The sequence below is a fragment of the Mustela nivalis genome, assembly GCF_964662115.1.
Source record: "Mustela nivalis genome assembly, chromosome: 10".
In the NCBI taxonomy this organism is placed as follows: Eukaryota; Metazoa; Chordata; class Mammalia; order Carnivora; family Mustelidae; genus Mustela; species Mustela nivalis.
In genome coordinates this window covers 30,311,308-30,336,454 of record NC_139029.1, presented here as the reverse complement: position 1 = coordinate 30,336,454, position 25,147 = coordinate 30,311,308, and the positions used below count along the sequence as shown (strand labels likewise).

General features: G+C 48.2%; 1 protein-coding gene and 1 pseudogene across 3 annotated transcripts in view; both read right to left on the bottom strand.

Moving 5' to 3' along the window:
• Positions 1-20,426, bottom strand: part of CTPS1 (CTP synthase 1) — a 30,826-nt gene extending 10,400 nt beyond the window's left edge. The window contains exons 1-9 of one of the 2 annotated variants that reach the window (XM_082688002.1): positions 20,140-20,426; positions 15,639-15,817; positions 14,617-14,787; positions 12,107-12,207; positions 11,034-11,150; positions 8,564-8,647; positions 7,680-7,760; positions 3,343-3,494; positions 2,314-2,446 (exon numbers count right to left, since the gene is read on the bottom strand). In XM_082688002.1, coding sequence (XP_082544128.1) covers positions 2,314-2,446; positions 3,343-3,494; positions 7,680-7,760; positions 8,564-8,647; positions 11,034-11,150; positions 12,107-12,207; positions 14,617-14,787; positions 15,639-15,804 — 1,005 coding nt within the window. In that variant the 5' untranslated portion in view covers positions 15,805-15,817; positions 20,140-20,426. The remainder of the gene's footprint in view (positions 1-2,313; positions 2,447-3,342; positions 3,495-7,679; positions 7,761-8,563; positions 8,648-11,033; positions 11,151-12,106; positions 12,208-14,616; positions 14,788-15,638; positions 15,818-20,139) is intronic. The other variant, XM_082688001.1, reaches the window with a different exon arrangement.
• LOC309843380 (large ribosomal subunit protein uL22 pseudogene) lies at positions 17,710-18,268 on the bottom strand (annotated as a pseudogene). Its single transcript has one exon. The product of its transcript is annotated as a large ribosomal subunit protein uL22 pseudogene (transcript).
• Positions 20,427-25,147: the final 4,721 nt, after the last annotated feature.

Genomic DNA, 25,147 nt, shown 5'->3' with positions numbered 1-25,147 from the left:
GCCTGTCTGTGCTCGCTCTCCCCCATCTCTCTGACAAATAAATAAAATCTTTAAAACTAAAATATAAGGGGCGCCTGGGTGGCTCAGTGGGTTAAGCTGCTGCCTTCGGCTCAGGTCATGATCTCAGGGTCCTGGGATCGAGTTCCGCATTGCACTCTCTGCTCAGCAGGGAGCCTGCTTCCTCCTCTCTCTCTGCCTGCCTCTCTGCCTACTTGTGATCTCTCTCTGTCAAATAAATAAATTAAATCTTTAAAAAAAAAAAAAAACCTAACTAAAATATAATGAAAAAAAAAAAAGAAAATAATAAAGTGTTCCTTCTGCTCAGAATGCATTTTCCTCCAGCCTGTCTGCCACCAAGACTGCTTTCCATCTTCGCCTCTTTACTGCAGTATAAGTTATATGCAATAAAACCCAAGCATTTTAAGTGTACACAGAGGAGTTTTGTCAAACATACACACAAAGGTGTGACCACCACCTCAATCAAAAATAAGGAAAATGACTGTCATCCTAAAAAAGTCCCTCTGCCCTCCCACCCCCGCAAACAACCTCCTCTCGGCCTCCTGCCCCAGACACCCCGGCTCTGCTTTCTATCACCACAGATGTCCCTTTTAGAACTTGATAGAAATAAACACACAACATGCAGCTTCCGTGTCTGGCTTTTTTGGCTCGGGATGTTTCTGGGATTCATCCCCGCTGCGTGCGTGTCACGGGTTTATTCCTTTTTGTCCCTGAGCCATTGCCCACTGAGGTAATACAGTACAACGTGTGCATGAACTCGCGCTGGACATGTGGATTGGTTCCAGATTCTGGCTATTAAGTATCAGTCCTCTTGTATAAAAATATTTCTTGTGGACCTATGTTTTCGGTAGGTATCAGGGAGCAGAAGTGCTGGGTCACGGAGTAAGTGTACGTTTCCCTTTGTAGGAAAGTGCCAGGCTGTGTTCTCATCAGTCGTGCCTTTCCCCAGCCCACCAGCAAGGCGCAGGGTTCCCCATCCTCTCCAGCATGCTCGGCGTCTCCAGCAGGTGTCTGGTCACAGTGGTTTAATGTGCATGTATTTCCCTGACAAATGAAGCTGCTGCCCTTGTCTGCCTCCACATACATCAGGGGCAGCTTCGACGGACGTGTCCACTCAGATCTTCTGCCCCCATTCTTATTAGTTTGTTCATCTTTTTCCTACTGTTTCCTGCCCAGGACCCTGCGATGGCTTCCCTGAACCTCAGGGGAAGAGCCAGCTGTGTGGCCCAGGTGACAGGATTCGTGACCTCACAGGCCTGTCTCCAGACATCCTCCAATTCACACTTTCCCATCCACTGAGTTCCCAACTATTCTCCGTCTCCAAGCCCTGGGACACACTCTACCTTCTGTCTGAATGCCCTGCCCTTCTGCCTCCCCCATCTTCCCAAACTCTGCCAGAGACCCTCCTGGAGGAAGTCTGCCCTCCTCACACGTCTACCCAGACAGCCTCCCCCACCCCTTCTGTGTGCTCCCCCAACACCTTCGAGACCCCACAGACTCATTCACCTCTTGACCCCCACCACCCACCATGAAAGGCACAGATTACGTCTACATGGAGACAACAGATGAATGACCCAAAGAAGGAGCAAAAGTCAGGAAGTGTAATAAGATCCCATAATTCTTAAAATGTATACAGTAGGTCCTTCTGTAGGAAAGTGTTCCCCAGCACAAAGCCAACTAAATTACCATGCTGAGAAACACCCGGAGGAGGAGAAGGCCACTGATGCCAGCAGTGAGGATGGCCAGAATCTGAGCCCTGAACCTCAAGGTTCCAGGTACCCGCAGACGACAATCAGGGATGAAGCCCTGACACTCCGCCAGCTCAGCATCTGCGCGTCCCATCATGGAGCGGAACACAAGCAGGACCGCTCACGGGTGCCACACACGCTCCAGGCACTGGCCGGGCAACCAGACACACATTTCAGAGAAACCTCCCCACTCTCGAAGGTGGGTAGTAGCCCTCCCACGTCCCAGACAAGGTAAGAGAACAGCAGTGCACGTCTGGCCCACCAGGGCTCCCCCATTCCCCTGGCACAATTGTACTTGGCCACCTGCTACTCAGAATCAACCATCGGCACTTCCGCAAGCACTGCCCTGACAACCTCTCCCCTTCACTGTCTCCTGAAAATGCCCTACTGCTCTCTCACTAAGCCAGGAGCCAACCATGAATCCTTTCTAGTCCAAAAAAGAAATTCCGAGTTCCAGGAACATATGGCAGATATGCCTACAGCATCTATGAGACCCCAAAAGCCCTCCCTATCCAGGCCTTGCTATACCCGTGCTGCCCCTCCTTACCTTGATTTCTAACTTGTGGTTGATGGCCAGCGCAGAATGCTCCAGGGCTTTAATGACGGAGGCGTACGAGTCTGAGAACTTGGTGTATTTGCCCACAAGGGCAATAGAGCAGGTCTCCAGCAAGCGATCGTATCTATCACACAAAGGCCAAGAGACACCAAATTATTTAGAACGTAAATACCACCACAAGATCAAAACTGCTTTCTAAAAAGAAGAAAACCTCTCTGGGAAGCATACAATGGGAGCAGGTATGATCGGAGTTCTTCGTACACAACAGTAAAGAGGAAGAAACTTTCAAATCCATGTGGCAGGCTTTGTAAAGAAAGTAGGATTTTAGGACCTGGCATGAAGAGATGGCTTCCAAATCCCACACAAATTCTTTCTTAAAAATTAAAATCCCAGGGACGCCTGGGTGGCTCAGTGGGTTAATAAAGCCTCTGCCTCCGGCTCGGGTCATGATCTCAGGGTCCTGGGATTGAGCCCCTTGTTGGGCTCTCTGCTCGGCAGGGAGCCTGCTTCCTCCTTTTTCTCTGCCTGCCTCTCTGCCTACTTGTGATTTCTGTCTGTCAAATAAATAAATAAAATCTTTAAGAAAAAAAAAATTAAAATCCCAAAGAGCTAAAAAAAATTAACAGTCAATTCTTAGGAGTTAATGAGATGAAGGGAATAGTCAGATAAACTATAGGACATTAACACAATGGTATATATTCTCCAAAAACCTTCATCATAAAGTATAATTAGTAACAGAGCAAAAATGTTTGTAGTATCGTATGAAAACAGGATCCTCGAGCTGTGTGCCATTTTCATGGCTGCCTGCGGATATATACATAGAAATGCACAAAGACTGGAAGGGCCAATGGCGAAAGGAAAATGCCCCTCACAGACAAGCTGAGGGCTAAGAGCCTGTCTCTGCCTCTCTTACCACCGAGTCCTTACCTAGCATGAGCCGACAGCGTGAGCAAATTCCCTGAGACCCTCCCGAGAAGAGAAATAAGGCCCGGACTCCCAGCTCCTCATCACGAGGCAAACCTGTCTGCCATCTCTTTCCACTTCATCAGCATTTTTCGCGGCTGCCTCTCGATCGGAAGGTCAAGTCTCCGGAGAAAATAGTCTACGACCCCCTGCTCCTCTAGCAACAAGGGGACTCGGTAGATGGAGGAGACATCATGGACGCAGATCACCTGTGTATAAACAGGCAAAGGTTATTTAATAAAAACAAACAAAAACGAACTGGGCTGGCAGCCTCCTACTGGCTCTATCACCCTCAGAAAATAACTTTTACATCTGAAAATGGCAAGGGCAATTTTCTAGAAAAATATATATTACGAAAACTGACTCACGAACAGAATAAAAAATTAGAGGCTAATCTCTTAGGAGCATGACTGCAAAAATCCTTTAAAAAAAGAAAAAAAAAATCAGGGGTGCCTAGGTGACTGAGTCGGTTAAGCATCGACTCTTGATTTCAGCTCAGGTCATGATCTCAGGGTCATGGGACTGATCCCCACATCGGGCTCTGCGCGCACAGAGAGTCACCTAGAGAGTCACTCTCTAAAATAAATTTTAAAAATCTTTAAAAAAAAAAAAAATCACAAACCAAACCACAAATGTAGTTTATTTTTTTTTTTATTTTTTTTTTTAAGATTTTTTTTTTTTTTTTAATTTATTTAGTCAGAGAGAGAGAGCGAGCACAGGCAGACAGAGTGGCAGGCAGAGTCAGAGGGAGAAGCAGGCTCCCCATGGAGCAAGGAGCCCGATGTGGGACTCGATCCCAGGACGCCGGGATCATGACCTGAGCCGAAGGCAGCTGCTTAACCAACTGAGCCACCCAGGCGTCCCCACAAATGTAGTTTAAAAAAAGAAAATATTCATGTCCAAGTAGGATTTGTCCCGAGAATAGTGGCTGTTGAACTTGGCTGTACACTGGAGTCACCTGGGTGAGATTTTAAAAATTCACAAGCCCACACCGTACCCACCACTACACGGACTAGAACCTCTGGGGGTGGCAAGCGGGGGTGTCATTTTCCAGGCTGAGTCCAAAAACCATGGCGTTAAGATATATAACAGTGGAATTCACTACATGAACAGACAAAAAAAGGAAAAAAAAGTCACCTCAGTGGATGAAGCTAATAAAAATTCAAAACCAACCCACAGTAAAAATGCTTGGTGAATTAGGACTATTAGGGAAAATGTGAAAAACATAAAGAAGAAAAAAAAAGCCCACAGCAAACATCATTTGGTTCTCAACATGTAATATTAACATTTAATCTTTAAAGTCTGAAACAAGACAGAACTGGCCACTATTGTACATTCTATTCAGTGATGTACTAGAGATATTACCCATTACAATTAAATAAGAAACGTATGAAATGGAAAATAAAAAGCAACTGCCAAGAACTACATTCAGTATTATTTCTCATCCACAAAAACCCCTTGAATTTACAAGGCAGAATTTCAGTGAGGCTGCCAGGCTTGAGATCAATCAGCTAAGGTCAGCAGGGTTCCTATACATAGTCATATCTAATTAGGAAAAGTAATTTTTTTTTTTTAAGCAGGCTCCACACCCAGCATGGAGCCCAACACGGGGCTTGAACTCACAACCCTGAGATCAAGACCTGAGCTGAGATCAAGAGTCAGGCACTCAACTGACTGAGCCACGGGGCTCCTAGGAAATGTAGTTTTTAAAATTTTCCCATTCATAGAGCTACAAAAATTACAGATACCTATAAATAAATCTAGAAAAAAAAACTTTACAAACAAAGAAATCTTTAAAAAGCAACTTTATGAGAAAACACCATAGATTACTGTTGAAGGATGGTCTTTCCAAGGCAAGAAGCTGGGACAACTGACTACCCACAGGCAAAAAGACGAATTTAAATTTTACTAGAAAGTTGCTATCCATAAAAGGGAACTCACAATGGATCCCAGGCCTGAATATAAGACCTAGAATTATAAAACTTCTAGAAGAAAACATGACATCTTTTTGTTAAGTGGAGTTCTCGGGCAGAATACCTAAAAGCACAACCAATACAGAGAGAAATGGATACAGGGAAGTTTATCAGAATGTAAAAGCTTTGGTGCTCCAAAAGATACCACTAAAAAGGTAAGACAAGCCACAGACTTGGAGAAAAATGTGCCAATCACAGATCTGAAAGGACTATTCTTCAGAAAATACAGAGAATTCCTATAACTCAGTAAGAAAAGCAACTCAATTTAAGAATAGGCGAAATATTTGAAATGCGAATTTAAATCTAGAAACAGTTGTCACATTTTTAATAGTAAGTATTTTTTAATAACCTATTCTTTTTGTTTTTTTTTATGATTATTTATTTATTTATTTGACAGAGAGAGAGAGGGACAGCGAGAGAGGGAACATAAGCAGGGGGGAGTGGGAGAGGGAGAAGCAGGCTTCCTGCTGAGCAGTGAGCCCAATGTGGGCTTGATCCCAGGATCCTGGGATTATGACCTGAGCCGAAAGCAGATGCTTAACAACTGAGTCACCCAGATGCCCCTTAATAATATATTCTATCATGGAATTTAATTACCTTCACTTGCTGGGATAGAAATACCTCAAATAAATGAAATGCATAAATAAGAAGGCTGCTCATAACAACGTAGTTATTCTGACGCTCTATACAGACAGCTCCTGACTCTGAGTGGTTTGACTTGATACTCTGCTTTAGGGTGGTGTGAAAACAACACACATACAGTAGAAAAGATACTCTGCATTTTGAACTGTGGTCCCCAGGCTAGCAACTGGCCGTATGTTCTCTCGTGTTGTGGGGCCACAGCAGCAAGCCACAGCCTCCAGTCAGCCCCACGATCACGGGGTAACAACCGATATCTTACAACGGTTTTGTACCCACAACCACTGTTTCCCACTTTCAGTACAGTATTCGATGAATTACACAAGATAGTCAATACTTTACTGTAAAACAGGCTTTGTGTTAGGTGATTCTGCCCACCTGTAGGCTATATTTAAAGTAGGCTAGGTGTGTTAACACATTTTCGACTTAGGGTATTTTCTTTTCAAGATTTTATTCATTTATTTAGTTGACACAGAGAGAGAGATCATAAGTAGGCAGAGAGGCAGGCAGAAGGAGGAGGAAGCAGACTCCCTGCTGAGCAGAGAGCCTGATGTGGGGCTCGATCCCAGAACCCCAAGATCATAACCCCAGCCAAAAGCAGAGGCTTAACCCACTGAGTCACCCAGGCACTCCAACTTAGGTATTTTCAACTTACAACAGGTTGCCTGGGATTAGCCCATCGTTAAGTCAAGGGAGATCTGTATTTAGTAGGAAGCAGAATTCCTGACACAGAGCTCCCAGCTTGGGAAGCTCTAGGAACACTGATCTCGGGCCCCAGGCAACGCTCACAGCCGGACTCCTGAGTGCCCGTGGAGATGGGGGGTCAGAGGCTGCCCTGCTCTCTTCACTTCAACGCCAGTGACTTTGACTTTTTGACCCGCACGGCCATACCCCCTGTAGTCCTGCAAACTAACCTCTCTTTTTCCAGCGCTGCAGCTTCCTTCTCTCCCCTCTAGGCCAGCTGGGCCCTCCTGCTTCACCTCTTGACCCTCAGTAACCAAGCAGCAAAGCAAACCACTCACAACCTCAACACAAATTCCTGGACCTCAACCTCCCTACTCCTGCCCTTCAGTGACCGCAGCCACAGCCTCAACTTACCAGCACCAGGCCTTCCCTACCGTGCCCCACCCTGGACCTATGACAGGTCCCCAAAGTCTGAATTTCCTATTGAAGAGGTACCCTCCATAAGCACATGTAACAAAAAAGACTAAATCAGGTTTAAAGCCTCCGCCACGTTAGACACCAGGCGCCAGTAATTTCAAGCTGGTTGAAGTGGTCACTGCCTTCCAGAAGCCGAGTCTATGAGTAGAGACAACCACGGACGGATGGATGGATCGACGGACACACACACATACACACACACACTCTCTCTCTCTCTCCCCGAGGGGCAGTAGAACATGTCTCACCATGTGAGACACACAGGTCGCCCAAGAAGGGTCAACCTTGAGGCCTGAGGGAGCAGCAGCTTGACAGGGAGAGCTTCTCAGGCAATACTGGGTCCCAGGGGAGCCCTGGAGGGTGAAAATGAATAGGAGACAGCGGGGCCAGCGGGAAGGATGAGGCCATGCAGCCTGGCTGGAGCCAAGGGTACAAGGAGTGGGGAGAGAAGAGGCCAGAGAGGTCAAGTACATCCAGAAAACCAGAGCCAACGGCATCGGTTCCAGCCAATAGACTCCTGTCTCGAACTGTGAAACAAGCAGCAAGCCTCACGAAAGCGGCTGTGACCCCTTAGGATAACTAGAACCAAAACCCAACTGATGCGGAGATGGAATTTTGACTCACTTGTTCAGGTTCAACGTGGCAGAACATTGAGATTTTCTCTTTCACTGACGTGTCCAGAGGATTTGAGCACCTGCACACAACCTAGCAGGAAACAAAGGAAGGCGTTCAGACAGAAGAGGGATGACGGAGCTGGGGTACTTTCCTGACTGACAGAACAGACCTCACCTTGTGAAGCCGGATGAAACCGTGAACTCCAGCCCAGTGCAGACCAACATGAAAATAGGACCTGTTTTCAAAACTGAATGCCTAAAGTCCCGCTCTGGGGAACCGGGAGAGGGGGGCAGTGCAGATGAACGTGCCGAAGATGAACTTCGGGAACCCAGTGGGTTTTCCTCAGGTGGAGTCTTGGGTAAGAGGGAGGGGACACTGAATGATGGGCGCAGAGGAGAGACAAGGCACAACCTCACACAGGCCCGTGAGGAAATCTTTGTAAAAGGCAACGCCTGCTCAAAGCACTCACCCTGTTTCCCCACCAGCATCGAAAAGCAAGCCAACAAAGCAAAGGTGTTATCTGCTGCAGAGCTGAGATTTTCTTTCTTTTTTTTTTTAGCTGAACTACAGCTGACAGATGATGTTACATGGGTTTCAGAAGCACAACGTAGCGACGGGACTCTATGCCCTACGCTGTGCTCACCACGAGGGCAGCCGTCTGCGCCTCTCACCCCCCAGCCTTATTCTCTCCCTGACCCGAAGTCTGCGGCTCCCATTCTGCACCCCCCACCCCCTCCCCTTGGGCAACCACCAGTTTGTTCTCTCTCTTTGTGGATCTGTTTCTGCTTTTTGCCTTTCTGATTCCATATAAGTGGAGTCACATGGAACATGGAGGAGAGATTTTAATTAGATATCCAAGATCGCACTGAAACCAGGGAAACATAAAACCTTACCAGATCTGGAGAAAGCCCGAGGCCTCTGAGCTCCCGAACGCTATTCTGGGTGGGCTTAGTCTTCTGTTCCCCTGTTGAACTTGGCTATTTTACAAAAGGGGAAAAAAAGTTCATTTCTCTAGGATAAAGAATTTGCAGGCATGACTTTTCTCTGAACCCCTTTTATGGATCGGTGTCTAATGTAGTTTTTATTTTTGTCAAAGGCCCATGTGTTTGGATTTTCCACAGGGTCTGTCCTAAAAGCGGTATCGGCACCCAGACTCCTCCCCTTCCCCAAACCCCAGGGGCATCCACTCTCCCATGATCCTTTTGGTATGATTCATGCTGCTTCTCGACATGTGGCCCGAAACATTTCCTACTGATTCCCCTGTTAGACAGCGGGAACTATAGTTAGAAAGCTACGACACATGCTCCCGTCCTGTGCCTACAGCACATCTCATGATACCTCTCGACAGTTGTGTGTGTTTGAGTACTTGAATCCTGCCATCATAAACCATGTACCACACTTTTCCTCTCTGTCCAAATTTGGTTTGTTTTCCTTGGTTGGTGTTTGTTTTGTTTTCTTGGCATGCTGAGTTTCCTAAGTACTAAATTAACCCGATTTCCCTCTCACACTTCACAGATTTGCTGGGTACAGTATTCTAGGCTGGAAAGCATTTTTCCCTGACCACTTGTAAAGAAACAGCTTCCCAGTCTTCTAGCTTCTAGTATTGCTACTAAGAAAGTGTAACACCTTACAAATTCTTCGTTTTTCTCTTTACAGTCTTTTAGAGTGTCTGCCCCATAATTAGGAAATTTCAGTGATGTGCCTTGTTGGGGGTCATGTCCCATTCAGTATGCTGGGCATTTGGTGGGTCCTTTCAATCTAGAAACTCATGTCCTGAAATCTCCTTGAATTATTTGGATCAAAGGATCAGAAAACTTTTCCTGTAAAAGGCCAGGTAATAAGTACTTTAGGTTTTATGGGCCATAGAGTCTGTCACCAAGGACTCAAACTCTACTATTTCCCTACAAAAGCCTCCACAGACAACACATACAGAGGTGAGCACAGCTGTATTTCCAAAAGAGCTTTCCCAGCGAAAACGCTGATTTGGCCTGTGGGCGTAGTTTGCTGACCCCTGGTTCCGATGACACATCCCTCTCCATTTCTCTATTATTTTCTGGAAACCCTAACCCTGTCCTCTCCTTCTCTTAACCCTGCTCTCCTATTTCCTCTCTCTTGATCTTATTATGTATTTCCTGCAATAGTTCCTCTACCTTCTTTCTCTCAAGTTTTTCATTCCTGCTATCCCATTTTTAATGGAAACTAATATCCCATTTTTAAAATTTCTGTTCTCTGAATGCCCCTTCCTTAGGGTAACCAATTCTTGTTTCACGGATGCAGCTGATCTCCCCTTTGAATCTCTGAGGACACAAGTGACAGGCTGTTCTAGTTCTGAAGTTTCCTGCTTCCTTCAGATCCCAAATTTCTAAGTTCCCCTATGTCCCGCTGTTTTGATTTCCTGCACATCTAGGTGCTTTCTCCATATGTCTGGTGATCACTGGCCATGGGCTGACATTTCAAAGCCAACTGGAAGTTCTGAGTAAATAGGGTGGGCCTGTTCCCCTGGGACCCTCACTGTTTCACTGGGGAGCTCCTGAGGGTAGTGTGTTTTCTCCTGGGCTGGTCATACACCCCATCGTAAACCTCACATGCACAGTTCAAGCCTGACTGTGATGATTCTGGGAACTGAGTGGCAGAAGAAGGCAGGGTGTTCCAACAGCATCCAAGTGTACTTACCCTCCTGGTTTTACTTCCGTATTACCGCTCTGAACTACTGCTACTAGAACTGAACTACTGCTCATCTAGAATCCCTCTCTGGAGAAAAAGCTTCAGCCTTCTGCCAAGGTGGGAAAGGGACTGGCACCCAAAAGTGCACACATTAGGGAAGGAGATGCTGGGTGCTAGCTGCTTCTCAAATGGCAGTTACCATGAGCTGCCCCCAGCTGCCAATGCACCTGGTGCGGCCCCTTCCTGAGCCTCTAAAGAGGGTTGTGCAGGGCAAACACCGATGCTTCTCAGCCGGCCCTGCTGCAGGTTCACGAGTGTGCTCTCTCATTTCCTACACGGCACCTGCTTTCTGGCTTCCTCTGTTTCGTTCCCATTGACCCTTTCACATTACCTATGTGACTGTTTCTCTTTAAAAAAAAAAAAAAAAGCCCATTACTCTAATTGTAGAATGTACATGTACATGGTGAACATGTAGTAGAGACAAACGGACATTTTCAATCCATCGTCTTCAATGCACCTTCCCTGGCTAGCTTCTAAATGTTTTCCAACTGATCTTTTCAAATAGTACAATTATAATCATTTTAAATTCACAAAGATCTTTATTCCCTGCACCTCACATATCTAAAACACATAAGGGATGAAAACCATCCTCTTCTCTTTCTTCTCCATCCCCCACAAAGTAAAACTTGAGTGCCTTACCTGAGGAACAAGACTGACATGAATATTACAAAAGTTCTCTCTCTTGACCTTGAACTGGAACTGACGGAAGGCCTCAATAAAGGGCATGCTTTCTATATCTCCCACTGTTCCACCGAGCTACAAGAACAAAGTTATTATAGAAGTCAAGCACTAAATTCTCCTCTTGTGGTTTAATTTTCTAACATCCACACCTCATCCTCTCAGCCCGGTGACCAGAAACAGCATAATGTGGACTCTCTGAGCCCGGCTAATGTCCCTTAGCAGTAACCGACATTCCCTTATGCTGCAAAGTTACTTTTCTGGACAGGCTCTCCCTTCCCCCAAGGTTATAGATCTGGCCAAGAAAAAGATCAGGTGAAAGATACACTAGAAATTGTATTTGTACAACGTCAGGAAGCAAAGAAACCTAAATCTTATCTACTTAGTTAGCTGTAAATAACTTTTGTATGAAAAAGTATCAGTTATAAAGAAACTGCTAGAATTTCTGAGTTCCCTATATCTGCAGGAACACAGATCCAGCAGCTAGGACCAGCAGAACATGAACGTTCCTACCAGAGGAGAGCGGAAGGTCAGTGATGTTCTCAAGGGACAGAGGAGAACGTGTCCTGCCACCACTACTGGCACAGTCCACGGTGAGTGAACGGACACAGGCTGAAGAGAATCGCTCACATGGAGGACTGCTTCAGATGGTGTGGGTGTTCCATGACTGGTACTGTGCCCAGACCCGCCCCACCATGGAGAGGAGAGTCATGGGCCTCACGGGGCTTGGTCTTATCAGATGCTGCTGGCTAAATAAGGAGGTGAGTGTGTACTCTTGGTTAGAAAAGACTTGTACGGGGGCGCCTGGGTGGCTCAGTGGGTTAAAGCCTCTGCCTTCGGCTCAGGTCATGATCGCAGGGTCCTGGGATTGAGCCCCACATCAGGCTCTCTGCTCAGCAGGGAGCCTGCTTCTCCGTCTCTCTCTGCCTGCCTCTCTCCCTACTGGTGATCTCTGTCTGTCAAATAAATAAATAACATTAAAAAAAAAAAAAAAAAAAAGAAAGAAAGAAAGAAAAGAAAAGACTCGTACGAACCTCAATAACACACACTTGAGGTTCCAGACCATCTTCATCCACAGGTATCAGTGCCTGTCTCATGACCCACTCCTGGATTGCGTCTGTGATGTGAGGGACAACTGGAAAAGAGAAAAGAAATACATACCTTACCCTTTTCTGTCAGCCCTGCTCCGGGCAGACACGCTTACTATGACAATTAAGTGCTGTAGTCTTTGCCTGGAGTAGTGATGGGGTCATAAATATATTGTTGAGATCACTCTTTTTAAAATTTATTTATTTATTTGAGAGAGGCAGGGAGAAAGAGAGAGCAAGAGAGAGAGAGCACATGGGCACGTGAGCAGGGGGGAGGAACAGAGGGAGAGGGAAAAACAGGCTCCCGGCTGAGCAGGGAGCCCGATGTGGGACTTGATCCCAGGACCCTGAGATCGTGACCTGAGCCGAAGGCAGACGTTTTAAATGACCGAGCCACCCAGGTGACCCTGTTGAGACCACTCTTAAACGGCATTTAATAATCTCTGGGCTTACACTTCCTGTGGCCTCCCCTCCAGGTTTCCAGGTTGTGGCTGGACGCACACGAGGGTAAGGCCAAGAGTGTGTCCAGAACCCACATCAGAGCCCTTGCACCCCATGCAGAGACGACCTCGGCTGCCCCACACACATCAGATCCCGCAGCCACCTGCACCGCTAACTGCTGAAGGCAGCCACTTCACACTGGGTGCTTTCCAGGCCCCTGTTCCGGTATGTTCCAGTTCATGAAAGGATGAACAATCCACGGGTAAGAGAGAATGGGAGGGCAGGATGGTGAGGGGGCAGCATCCGGGGCCAGAACGTCTGGATTCCAGCCTGAGTTCCACCACTCTCATCAGGTACGGATCCTTGAGTGAATTACTCAACTATTCTTAAGCTCGATTTCCCTATGCACTCAGTGGAGACGACAGCTTCTACTGCCTCAAGCTGTGGGGATCTCCTGTGACACCACTGGGAAAAATGCTAAGCAGCGAGCCGCACAGGCCAGTCCTCCGGAAAGCCAGCCACTGCACCGTGTGTTAAAATCCTAGTTGTAGGACTCAGGGGGCGAGCTCCTGGGGGGCAGGGATTACTGTTCAACTCGCTCCCAATTTAACCAGCAGTGCCTCAGGCACAAGGATATTCATTATTCCACACTGTGCAGCCAACAGGACGTTTTAAAAATGCAAAACAGAGCTCCCCCGCTCCCATGTTTTAAACTCTTCAATGGCTTCCCATGGCTCTGAGTAAAATCCAAACTCCAGGGCCACCGCCCAGAAGGCCCTGTGTCACCTGGCCGCAGGCTACCTGCCCCCCACTCCACGTATTGTCCTGATCACTGCGCCCGACGCCCTCTGCTCCCTGAGGACCCGGACAGAGCACCCGCAGCGCAGGCCTCTGTGTGGCCTTGCCCCCTCCTCCACAGGCCCCCCGCTAGCCTCCCAGCACAAACACCCCCTCCTGGAGACTCCCCCTAACCACCTGTCCAAACGGGCCGCCCCACGCTCTCTCCTATTTACTTCCTTCACAGCGCTCATCAGATGTCTTGCTTCAGCTGTTTGTTTGCGTGTCTCCCACACGGTAGCCTCTGTGGGGACAAAAGACTCGTTGGTCTTGCTCGTCACATAGCCCCAGCGCCAGGGTGACGGCCGCTGACTATTCTAGAAACACGGGACGGCTGAAGGCATACAGAGATGACTGCACTGGAGGCCTAGACCAACAGACTGTGATCAAGTCTGATTCCTAACTGATCCCCTTCCTTTATGTCGGGAACTCAGAGAGACTTGCTCGCCCTCCCGACAACCAGGAAAGGCAGGAAGTTATCTCCATTTGACAGAAAAGGGAACTAGATCCCAAAGAGGTTCAGTAATCTGTGTTCACAAAGCTGTAAGTGGCAGGGCTACGCTTTAAATGACCCCGCGCACGGACAGCCCCAGACGAGAGCTGACTGTCGCATGACCCTCGGCTCTCAGTTCAGCAAAGTCTTAAGCCAAGAGTGGGAAGTTTCTCAAATGCATGTGGTGGGGAGCCCCCAGGGCAGCAGACAGACACAAGTGAAGCTGGCTGGGGAAGGCGCAGGAGGACGGGAGCCCCATGTCTCTGGCTCCCCCAGCCCATGGGTGCCCTTGACCCGCCAGCAGGCCGCACAGGGGACATTCTCTTTTTGCTCCCGTCGAAGTCAACCCCAGATGCACGACAGACACAAAACACGGGGCTCGCTGCCCTGACCTGGCTGCCTTCATCAATCCACATTCATCCCTGCAAAAGGACAAGAGCCCTCTGGACTCACACCCTGCGAGGAGCCCAGGGAGCTTCAGTCCCTTTCATGGGGTCACAGGTGCTTTGTTATGTGAGTCTTTAAGCCAACAGCTGTACAGCTCTGAACTTTCAACCAAGGGTGCATGTCAGTAACAATAACTTGACACTTTCAGGCTGAAATTGCATAGAAAGTAAATTTCTGTACTCCAAAGAAAGCAAGCTGGCTAAGATTCTTTAGGCTTTGAAGGCAAATCCAGTTCTACCTTGGACGGTTTTCCCCAAGTAATCGCCTTTGCGTTCCTTGTTAATGACGTACTGGTAGATCTTTCCCGTGGTCAGATTATTATCCTTGGTGAGGCGGATGTCAAGGAAGCGCTCGTAGTTCCCCAGGTCAAGGTCGACTTCCCCACCGTCATCCAGCACAAAAACCTCACCTGTGACGAACAGCAGACATGGTCAGGGGAAGTGGAAAACCTAAGTGAGGGCAAACTTGAGTCTCAAAATGTAAACACTCGCATAGAATGAAGTCTGCGTTACCTTGATATGAAGCAGAGACATTTATTTCTAGAGAACTAAATATGACACAAATGAAGGATAAATCACCAACCATTCTCTAAAAGGTAATAACACACTTCCAGCCTCTCCACAAGCTCAGTGTGGATCAGGAAGTAACGAGAGAGCATCAGTGGAAGGAAATCATGGCCTCAGGGCACAGGGAGCTTTATAGGTGTCCAGTCTGCTGCCCAAAAAGAATTTTCAACAAAGCCTCCTAACGAGCAGAAAAAGGTTTCAGATGGGATAAAAGCATGATTTCCTTCAGAACTCACACTGGGTATTAAGGGCCTGTTGGTTAGAAAAACCGAAGTCTGGGCTACCCTTTAGTCCCAAACAAAGTTGTGAGACTTAAAGTTTCCCCCATTCCTCTGTTTCGCATTCATTCCTTGAGACATTATTCTTAGAAGTCTTGCCCAGGGTGGTTCGTTCTTACCATCACAATAGGAGATGAGCTCAAAAATGGGAAAGGAGAAAAGGTCTTCTTCCCCCCTCAGAGAGAGGTTTCTATTACAGAAACCTCTGGACTCTCATCACCAAGATCACTGTCTGGATTTCTGCTCCCTCTCTGTCTAGGTGAGAAAAGTGAATTCTGCTACACAAAGGACTTTCTAGAAGGCAGGAAATACAAGTCACGTTATACAACACACACACAAGTTCCAAGGGCTGACCTGTTCTTTCACGTACTCCACAATTACTATTTTAGTAAAAGAAAGAAATGCATTATGCTTACCATGTTCATACGGAGAGAATGTTCCTGCATCAATGTTAATGTATGGATCAATCTTAATTGAAGTTACGTGTAAACCACATGACTTCAATATTGTGCCCACGCTGCTAGCAATGATTCCTTTCCCGATTCCTGATATAACACCACCAGTAACTAGAATGTACTTCATTTTACTTTTTGACCTGGGAGGGAGAGAAGGAAAAATTACAAGTAAGATAGATCTCCCCAAAGCAGACATGTCTGGGTTCAAAGGCTAGCTCTGCCCCTTACTACCTCTGTATCCCCCAGGAGCCTGTTACCCTATCTGCTACACAACTCTAGAAGGCTGTTATGTGGGACCCTAACAAATACTTCTTGCGATCACTGAATGGCTTTAGTCAAACAGGAGTTGAAAAACAACTCGCTAATCAAATAATGCAGCTTTTGTTTAAAGCTCTGACAACGAACAACCTTGAGAGACAACCTAGGAAAAAATAAAACGTAAAAATTTAAAAACAGCTCTGTTGACAGAACACTCTGCCCCAAATGTTGGCTGATAGAACCATGGGACCCTGGAATACAGAAGCAGGTGCCTCAGTATTTTTCCTGCACAGGGGAAAAAAAAAAAAAAAAAGATTTCAATCTTGGGTGAGCACTCCGATTGCCCATGAAAGAGAGAATGTCTCTGGTTAGCGTACAATGTATCACCAAGAACACACAGATTCTCCGGGTTATGGAAGACAGAATAAAAGAATTTCAACATTTAAAAGGAGTTGTAATGAAGCCGAGAAATCCTTTAATTACAGGTCATTGTCTCCTGTAATTAATAACAACTTACTCCTTGTCAGCAATCTCGCCCAGGTATGCCCCGAAGAGAAACTGTGTACACTGGAGGAGAATATCAGATACCAAACCAGCCTGAAGCACAGAATGGGGGCAGAACACTCAAAGAGAGGACAGATTCGATTAAATCCAAAGAGCAGTGCAGCTGTGGCCAGGGAGGCAGGAAGCAGATGTGGTGAGAGATAAAGGAGTGGAAGGAGGCAGGACCAGTGGAGGGGACAGCCACAGGTTTGCCAGGGAGGACTGATCACTGGCCCCCAGCTTCAGAGGCCCAGACATATCAGCTGGTCAGTAAATCCAAAAGGGACCAAAATGAAAAACACAATCTCCTTTGGCATGGTCAGGACATGTTCCTCCTCTGGGAACACTTCATGTGAAGCCAAATTATAATACAAATAAGCTAAGAAAGGAACAAGGAAACTGGGGAGTTCTGCTTCAAGCATTCCCCTGCCCTACTCCTCCCCAAGGCAGGAATGAATACACTTGGCAAAGGAAGAATGCTCAAAAGGACGTCCCCCTTGGACAGCAAGGAAGACACCAGACCATGACTTGCTCTTTCCATCCTGTTACAGCATTTCCAAGAGTGCGCTCCCTGGTTTCTGCAAAACGTGTATGGGGTTCCCATAAAGCCTTTTTACAGACATATAAATCAGAGAAATGCTGTTAATGCCAGACCTCCAGTGGCCTTTAATAAGCTAATGCACACTGTGATCTCCCCAAATGGGAATACAGTATGCAGTTTTCCCAAACTCGTTGGACCCCAAGTCCCTAATATTGGGGGGAGGGACACTACTCTTGTCACCTCACAGTCAAATGGCTCCTTGGGGACACATGAATATAAAACACGGCTACATTTTAGATGGGTTCTAATCAGGTATATCCCTGACACTACACCCGGTCTCAGCCTCGATTTTAGATGATCCTAGAAAGTCCTCAGCCTCCCCGAGTGGGTTATGGAGCAGGTTACTTTTTCCAGAAGACTCATCTCATCCATTTGCATTTGATTTGCCCCAATTTTTACTTTAAGGGGGTAACAGCTCTCTTGAGGGAAGATTCCTGGAGTCTCCCACAGTGCCTGGCAGTAAAGATTCCATGGTGCGCAAAGACCTGGTAGGAGAGGCTAAAACGATTCACTCACTCACACGGATGGGCAATGACCTCCTATGAAGTTTCTACTGTGCTGCACACTTTGGGGACCAAACTTTTTTTTTTTTTTTTAACCTGTATCTGCATTTATTTTATGCAGAATTTACTACCAGGCCATAAGTTTTTGTTTCTTCAGTTTCTTCTGGGATATCTTTTTCTTCCGTGCAACCTCCTTTTCTGGTTCAGGGACAGTCTGCTCTTTCTCAGTAAGGACCATCTAAGTATGGCAGGGAGGGCTCGGGTGTGGATTAATCCAACCATAAGCCCTGTGACACCACATCCTGGGGACTTTGTTCACCTGGATGTGCTCAATGACATTGAGGTGGGACACTACTCTGTCACTCTAAACCCTTACGTTCAGCATTACTCTCTGCATTTTTAAGCATGTGCAGTAAAAATTCAGCACTCTTCTTAGGACACTGACCCTGTGTGCAGCCCCACTGTTGGGCCTGGGCACACCTACCAACCCCACCATTGTAGTGACAGAATGGCTAATATGGCTTCTACAAAGTGACATCCTTCAGCTACCTGGTGGCTTTTTGCACAGGCATACCCTTGATGACCTGAGCAGTTTCACATGTGTTCTTACAGTAAACATGAAGATTTGAACCTCCTGATTTGCATGATTTTTTAGGGCTTTCTGGGTCAAGTGAATAGCAAACCATTATCAGAGATCACCTCAGGCTGCTTTACAGGAAGAGCGGGGACCACAAAACGTCATCAGATCTGGGCTCCTAACTCAAGCTGCTGGCAGTCCAGTTAGAGACAAAACATTTACAAATAAATGAGTAATCCAGTGATGGTGGGAAACAGCGACAACATATGAAAGGCGTACTTGAAGAAGAGAGCAGAAAGCTATCAATGACAAGACCAGGGTATATATAGATCATGGCCCAGCAAAAGTGTGAGGAATGAAGGCAGGGAGAGGACCCAGACTGCTGCTGGTTTGCTGACCTGAGACTTGCAGTGGGTCTTCAAGAACCCACTGAAAGACCTAAAGCATGGGGAAGGGAACAGAAGGAACAGGAAGGTGAAGGCCAGCCACAGAAAACAGAGGTAAGGCCAAGAAAAGAGACAGGGAGAGGGGCACCTGGGTGGTTCAGCGGGTTAAGCCTCTGCCTTCAGCTCGGATCATGATCTCAGGGTCCTGAGACTGAGGCCCACATTGGGCTCTCTGCTCAGCAGGGAGCCTGCTTCCCCCTCTCTCTCTCTGCCTGCCTACTTGTGATCTCTCTCTCCCTGTCAAATAAATAAATCTTTATATAAAGAAAAAGAGAGAGAGATGGTGAAGACAGTGGGAAATGAGTTGGTAATGTAAGCAAGGGACCACATCATGGGGAAACTTGAGTGTCCTATTTGAACTTATTCTGAAGGCCACGGACACATCAGAAGGTTTTCAAGCACAGAAGTAACAAATTAAGACACATCAGAAGCCCCTGGATGGCTAAGTAGGTATAGCAAGCAGCTCTTGATGTCCCGGTTGTGAGTTCGAGCCCCAACTTGGGTGTAAAGATTACTTAAAAATAAAATCTTTGAAAAACAACAACAACAGAGAATTCTTAAAAAAACAAAAAAGAAGGTGCCCAGCTGGCTCAGTCGGTGTAGCGTGTGACTCTTGATCTGGGGGTTGTTGAGCTGAAGCCCCATGCTAGGTGTACAGATTACTTAAAAATAAAAAAAAAATTTTTAAAAATGCATTAGAGGAATTCAACAAAGATGGAAAGGAAAAAAAAAAAAAAAAAAAAGGTTTTTTTGTTGTTAAAAATGTTTTCAGATCCACCTCCAGCCCTACAACTTGCGTAGTGAGACCTGTCAGGTCACTCAAGCTGCCCAAAGCCTGGGTCCTGGCATCTGTAAAATGGGATGAGAATCTCCCGCATCGCCTGTCACCAGGACTGCTGAGGATCGGACATTATAATGAGTGTGGACCTAAGTGTGCCACGCAAACGTAGTGAACTTCTTTAAAACGCAGCATGCTCACTGAGGGCGGTCGGAGGGGAGCCGGCCGGCTGTGGGGCCGCAGGGGCTGCACCCGGGGCCGGTGGGCGGGCGGGCGAGCTGCAAGGCCCCTTCCGCCCACGGGAGTCGGAACTAGCCGGAGGGGCCGTGGCCAGGCCGCCGCATCCATCCCCCACGCGGCGCCGCATCTCGGACCTTGAGCCGCCTCCCAGCCAGGCCGAGGCCGTGCGCCGAGCCCAGAGGGGTGACGGCCGGAGCAATCCCCACGGAGCGGCGGTAGCCAGGGCTGCTCCAGGAGGGCTAAGCAGAGGGGCTCCCGCGCCTCTACGGCCCTCCTGGTCCCACGCGTCATCCCGGGCCCCCCGGGCAGCCGATCCAGGCCGCGCTGAAATGGGCACTGCCGGCCCCGGCCCGGCGGCCTTTCCCGCCACCCCACGCCCCTTGAGGCCCGGCTTCCCAGCGGCGCCCGGCCACGCGGCCCCGCGCGCGGGAGCCGGCTCCTCGCCGGCCTGGCCGCCCGCCCGCCCCACTCCCGTTAGGCACTCGGCCCATTGGTCAGGCCTGCGAGCCACCTCACCCTGATTGGTGGGAATGCTGTCTGTCAGCCGGCGGTGTGGCTGTCCCGCGCCGGGCTCAGCTGGCGCTGCCGATTCCTGCACGGGAGAACAGCTCCCCCGGGATCCCTGGAGTCAGCCTACCTGAGGCCGGCTTCCAGGCCTGCCGTCCGCCAAGGATCTAGGAGTGCGAGGCGCGCGCTGAGCCCGGGGCCGCCAGTGAACCAGCCCGGCCGCATGCACCCGGCAGTCTTTCACGGAGGCGGGCTCCAGGCGGTGCGCACGCAGAGGTGGGGGGCGGGGCGGGCGCGCGGGCCCTCCCAGGGGCGGGGTCTGAGTGCGCGGGGCACAGGGCCCCGAGTGCGCAGGCGTGGGACGGACGAGTTTTCTCGTCCGGGTGGGCGGGTGTGCGGCCAAGTGCCCGTGCCGCTGACGTGTTGGAGATGGGGCAGTTCGAGACCAGGCTGGTTGCGGCCTTTCTGCCTCGCAGCCTTTGTCCGCAGTCGGTGGTCGGGGCTTCCTCTCCTGCAGTAGAGGCCATTTTTGGACTCACGCCTGGCAAATCTGTCGTCTGACTCCAGCCCCCTTCTACAGGAGGCTAGAGACCTCACACCCTGTCTCTGAACCGTCCGACCTTGTGGGCACCGCGTTTGCAGCTGCCGGTGGTGCGGTCCCAGCCAATCTCTCCTGCCATGCCCTCGGGACCAAGGGACCGCGGCAGTGTCACCCCTGGCCTCTAAATGGGAAAGCCTAGGATGGCTGGGCGCCGACTCCTTCCTCCTCTGGCTTCCTTGCCCCCGCATCTCCATCCAGAGGGGCTGCTTTGGATGGAGAAGACTCCAGGGACAGAGTTTCGTCCAGCTGACACTCACTGAGCACCCCCCGCCCGTGTGTCACACGCTGTGTTGGGCTCCAGGGGACCCTATCCTGGGTGTAACGACGTCATGGGGCAAAGTGATCAGCTAATTGCCCTTCATCGTGATTCTCTTCAGTTTTGGGGGGCTAGAGTGCCCAGTGTGGGTACTGACCAAGTCTGGTGTAGATCGGGGATGCAGGCAAGAAAGTCTCCCCTGGAACACTAGTTTAAAACTGACAACTGAAATTTACTGGCAAAGAAAGGGAAGGGAGAGATTGGAAGTAAGAATGAGTGAGGCAGAAAGAAAAGTCTGTGAAAGGGCTCTGAGGTCCAGAAGAGTCTAGCACAGATGAATGGGAAGGCCAGCATAGAAGAAATCATGAGATCAGGGTGGAGTGGTGGGCGGGGCAATACCATGAAGAGCATTATAGACAAAATGAAGGAATTTCTTTCTCCTACTTACAGTGGAAAGCCATAGAAATTTTTTTTGAGGAGGGGATTTTGTTTTTCTTTTGAATAGTGAATACGTGCACATAGTTAATTTTTTTCCCTTCAGACACTACACAGGATACATTGAAAAATATCTCACCTCTTGGGCACCTGGGTGGCTCAGTGGGTTAAGCCGCTGCCTTCGGCTCAGGTCATGATCTCAGGGTCCTGGGATCGAGTCCCGCATCGGGCTCTCTGCTCAGCAGGGAGCCTGCTTCCATCTCTCTCTCTCTCTCTCTGCCTGCCTCTCCATCTACTTGTGATCTCCCTCTATCAAATAAATAAATAAAATCTTAAAAAAATAAAAAAAAAATATCTCACCTCTCTACCCCAGTGTTCCTGTTTTCTTCCGAAGAAGCAATTTGTCACAAGCTTTTGCAGTCTTCATTGAAAGATTTAAAGGGAAGATGTGACATGATCAGGTTTGTTTTTCAGGAAAATGACTCAAACACATGGTTTCCAAGAAACCAGTTAGGAGGCTTCTGCTGTGGCCCAATGAGAGCTTCTGGCTTCTTCAAAATCTGGATCACCACTGCTCCTACCCTGCCAAGTTACCCAAGCGGCACTCAGCTCCAAATCTAAAACATGCTTGGGATGTGTTTGAAGATGTGCTATGGCCACACATTCTTTCGAGAAGCATTTGGTGTTTATCTTAGCGCTGGGACATGGTAGACACTGAGAACATACTTGCTGAAGGAGTAGAGATGCTGTAGGAGACACAAGCATGAGCTAGTCAGTATTCTGATGATCATTTCACCCTTTCCTCTCTTTCTCTGAACCTCTGCCTTCTCCTCCCCCACAAGCTTTCTCCGCAGTGGTCTTTCTTGCTCTTTCACTGAGAAAATAGAAGCCATCAGGAGAACTTCCTTGAGCTCCCCATATCATATCCATCGGCCTGCTTCTATCTCTGCTCACAGGCTCTGCCTTCTCCCCTGGGCTGTGGACAAAGGACCCTCATTGTTTCAAGCACCGTATCTTCTCATCAACTCGAGAATGTCACTCTGGCAATTCTCCCCTCGCGCTTCAGTTCTCCCTTTTCTACCAGATCATTTCCACGAGCATGAGGCAGTTTGTCCCACCTTAAAAGCCCTCTCTTGACGGCACGTGATTCTCTGGCTACTCCTCATGTCTCTGTGTCCTTTTCAATACAGCTCTTAGAAGGTGCTGTTTGTACTAGTCTCCAATTCCCTCCCTCTCTCTGGAGCTCATTCTGATCAGACTGTTGCTCACACAATTCCACTGAAACTGTGCTTATCAAAAATTAAGGCTCTGTGTTCCTAGACCTCTGTGTCCCAGCCTGGTCTCACAAGTCCCAGATAAAGATGCCAGTGTGGCTATACGTGCAACATGAGTGAGAGAGAGAGAGAGAGAGAGAGAGAGAGTGTGTGTGTGTGTGTGTGTGCGCGCATGCTCGCATGCTTGGACCGCTCCTCTCCCCAACCCTGAGCTCACATGCTCCCAGGCACACTGTCCCCAGGTCCTGCTCCTCAACTGACTACTCCCTATCAGCATTTGTCACAGCTAGTCGCTCCCTCCTTAAAGCGTGTTCTTTCCCAGGCTTCTAGAAAACCATTTTCTCTGCTTTTCTCCTCTTTCAGGGCTCTCCTTCTAGGTGCCCTTTCCTGGAGCTGTTCCTGCTTCTGACCTGTAAACATTGCTATGCCCCAGGGCTCAAAAGATCCCTTCTGCATCTATAATCATTCTCTACATGGTCTCATCCAGACTTTAAGTACCATCTCTATTCTGACGACTCCCAAATTGATATTTCCAGCCCAGACCTGTCTCCTGAACTCCAGATTTGGGGTTCTTCTAAGCTTGAACGTCCCGGCACGAATAAACAGGCACCTCCTCTCCAGGTGGGACAATTCGGCAGTGCCGGACCTGCTCTGGGGAACCCCGGGGAACAGGCCCAGGCCTACACTTGGGGGGTGGGGGGAAGCAATCTTTTCTGAAAAGGGCCCGATAGTGAATATTTTAGGCTTTGGGGGCCCTAAGGTCACAGTTCCTCAATTCTGTCTTGGTAGCGCAAAAAGTGTAATACCTGAACAAAACACGCATCCCAGAAATAGAAATACGGATTTGATCGGAAGGCCAGAGTTTGCCAAACCCTGAACTAAACACACCTCTTTTCTGGTGTAGCTCCTTCCCTGCCCTATGCTGCTTCCCCCTTTCAGGTTTCACTTGAGAGCATTACTCAACTCTTCACTTACACAAGAACCCCATCTCTGTCCTTGTTGCTAAGAAACGTGACCCAGGACAGCGCCTCTCCTACATGTCCCTCCTGTGGTGTGCTCCCTGCCTTCCCTAAGATATTTGTCACCAGGGGCTGGAATTGCAGGCCTTCTTGGGCGTCTCCTCCCCAGCCGATGGTAATCTCTTTGAGATTACTTCACGTTTCCATGTCTCAGATCCCTTATCAGGGATAATTCTCGTTCACCTTTTAATAACTTTAATTCCCACTACCACCCTGGGATGCGAATACTGTGCTTGCTACTATATTCCGTATGATGAAGTAAGGATTCCCTCCTGAGAGCCCCTGTGAACGTTCGCTTTGAATCCTTTCTGTTCCAAACCGCCCACCCCCCTGCTTTCTGCCCATCACCAGATCTTGCTAATTGTTTCCCTGCTCAGGCTCCTTTGAGTGGTTTTCTTCACTTTCACATCACTGTACTGTCTCCCTGGCCAGGTGTGCTAAGAGCTTCTCTGGGCGAGCCACAGAACAGGAAGGAGCCCATGACTACTGACTTAAAGTTGTATGTTTTGCCCAGATGGGGGCTACTTATACTAAAATTTAAAAAAATTTTTTTTAGTGTTTAACAAATATGTTAATGGTACAAAATTCAGAAGGTAAAAGGGAAAACACAGGGGCGCCTGGGTGGCTCAGTCAGTTAAGCGTCTGCCCACAGCTCAGATCATGATCCCAGGATCCTGCGATCGAGTCCCAAGTCGGCCTCCCTGCTCAGTGAGAAGTCTGCTTCTCCCTCTCCCTCTGCCCCTCCCCCTGCTGTGCTTTCTCGAAGTATCTCTGTCAAATAAATAAATAAAATCTTAAAGAAAACACACACACACACACACACACACACACACAAGGTAAAAACTTTCCAAATGTATCTATTCCCCAGCCACCTAGTTTTCCTCCCAGAGGCAACCAGTATTACCAGTTTCTTGTTTGTCTTTCAAGAGATACTCTGTGCACGGTCTGTATCCTCTCTTATTGGTTGTGTATTATTTAAGGACGCATACATTAAACTGGGCTTGCCTCATTTGAGCCAGTTTTCTTTAATGCTGTTTACTGAATTAGTTAGTTATACCCTCACTTGGACATGAGAGGATTGAAAGGGGTGTGTGTGTGTGTGTGTGTGTGTGTGTGTAAAATATGAGAGAAAAAATGAGGCAAAGCAAAAATTGGGGTAGGAACTTTTTCTCCTCAATGACACTCCACTGCCTTCAGGATAAACTCAAAACCACAATTGGATTTAAGAGGTTATACACCAACTGGCCTGAGTTTGCTCCTCTAGACATACGACACCCCCTATGTTCTAGCCCCACCAGACTCTTCCAGTTGACTAAACATGCCCTTTGTTCTCTTTCCCACATCTGGATCTTTGCGCAGATCTCTGTTGGAAAACCTCCTTCTCTTTGTCTTCCTAATGTCACGTTTCAACTTGGCCTTCACTTGCCCCAAG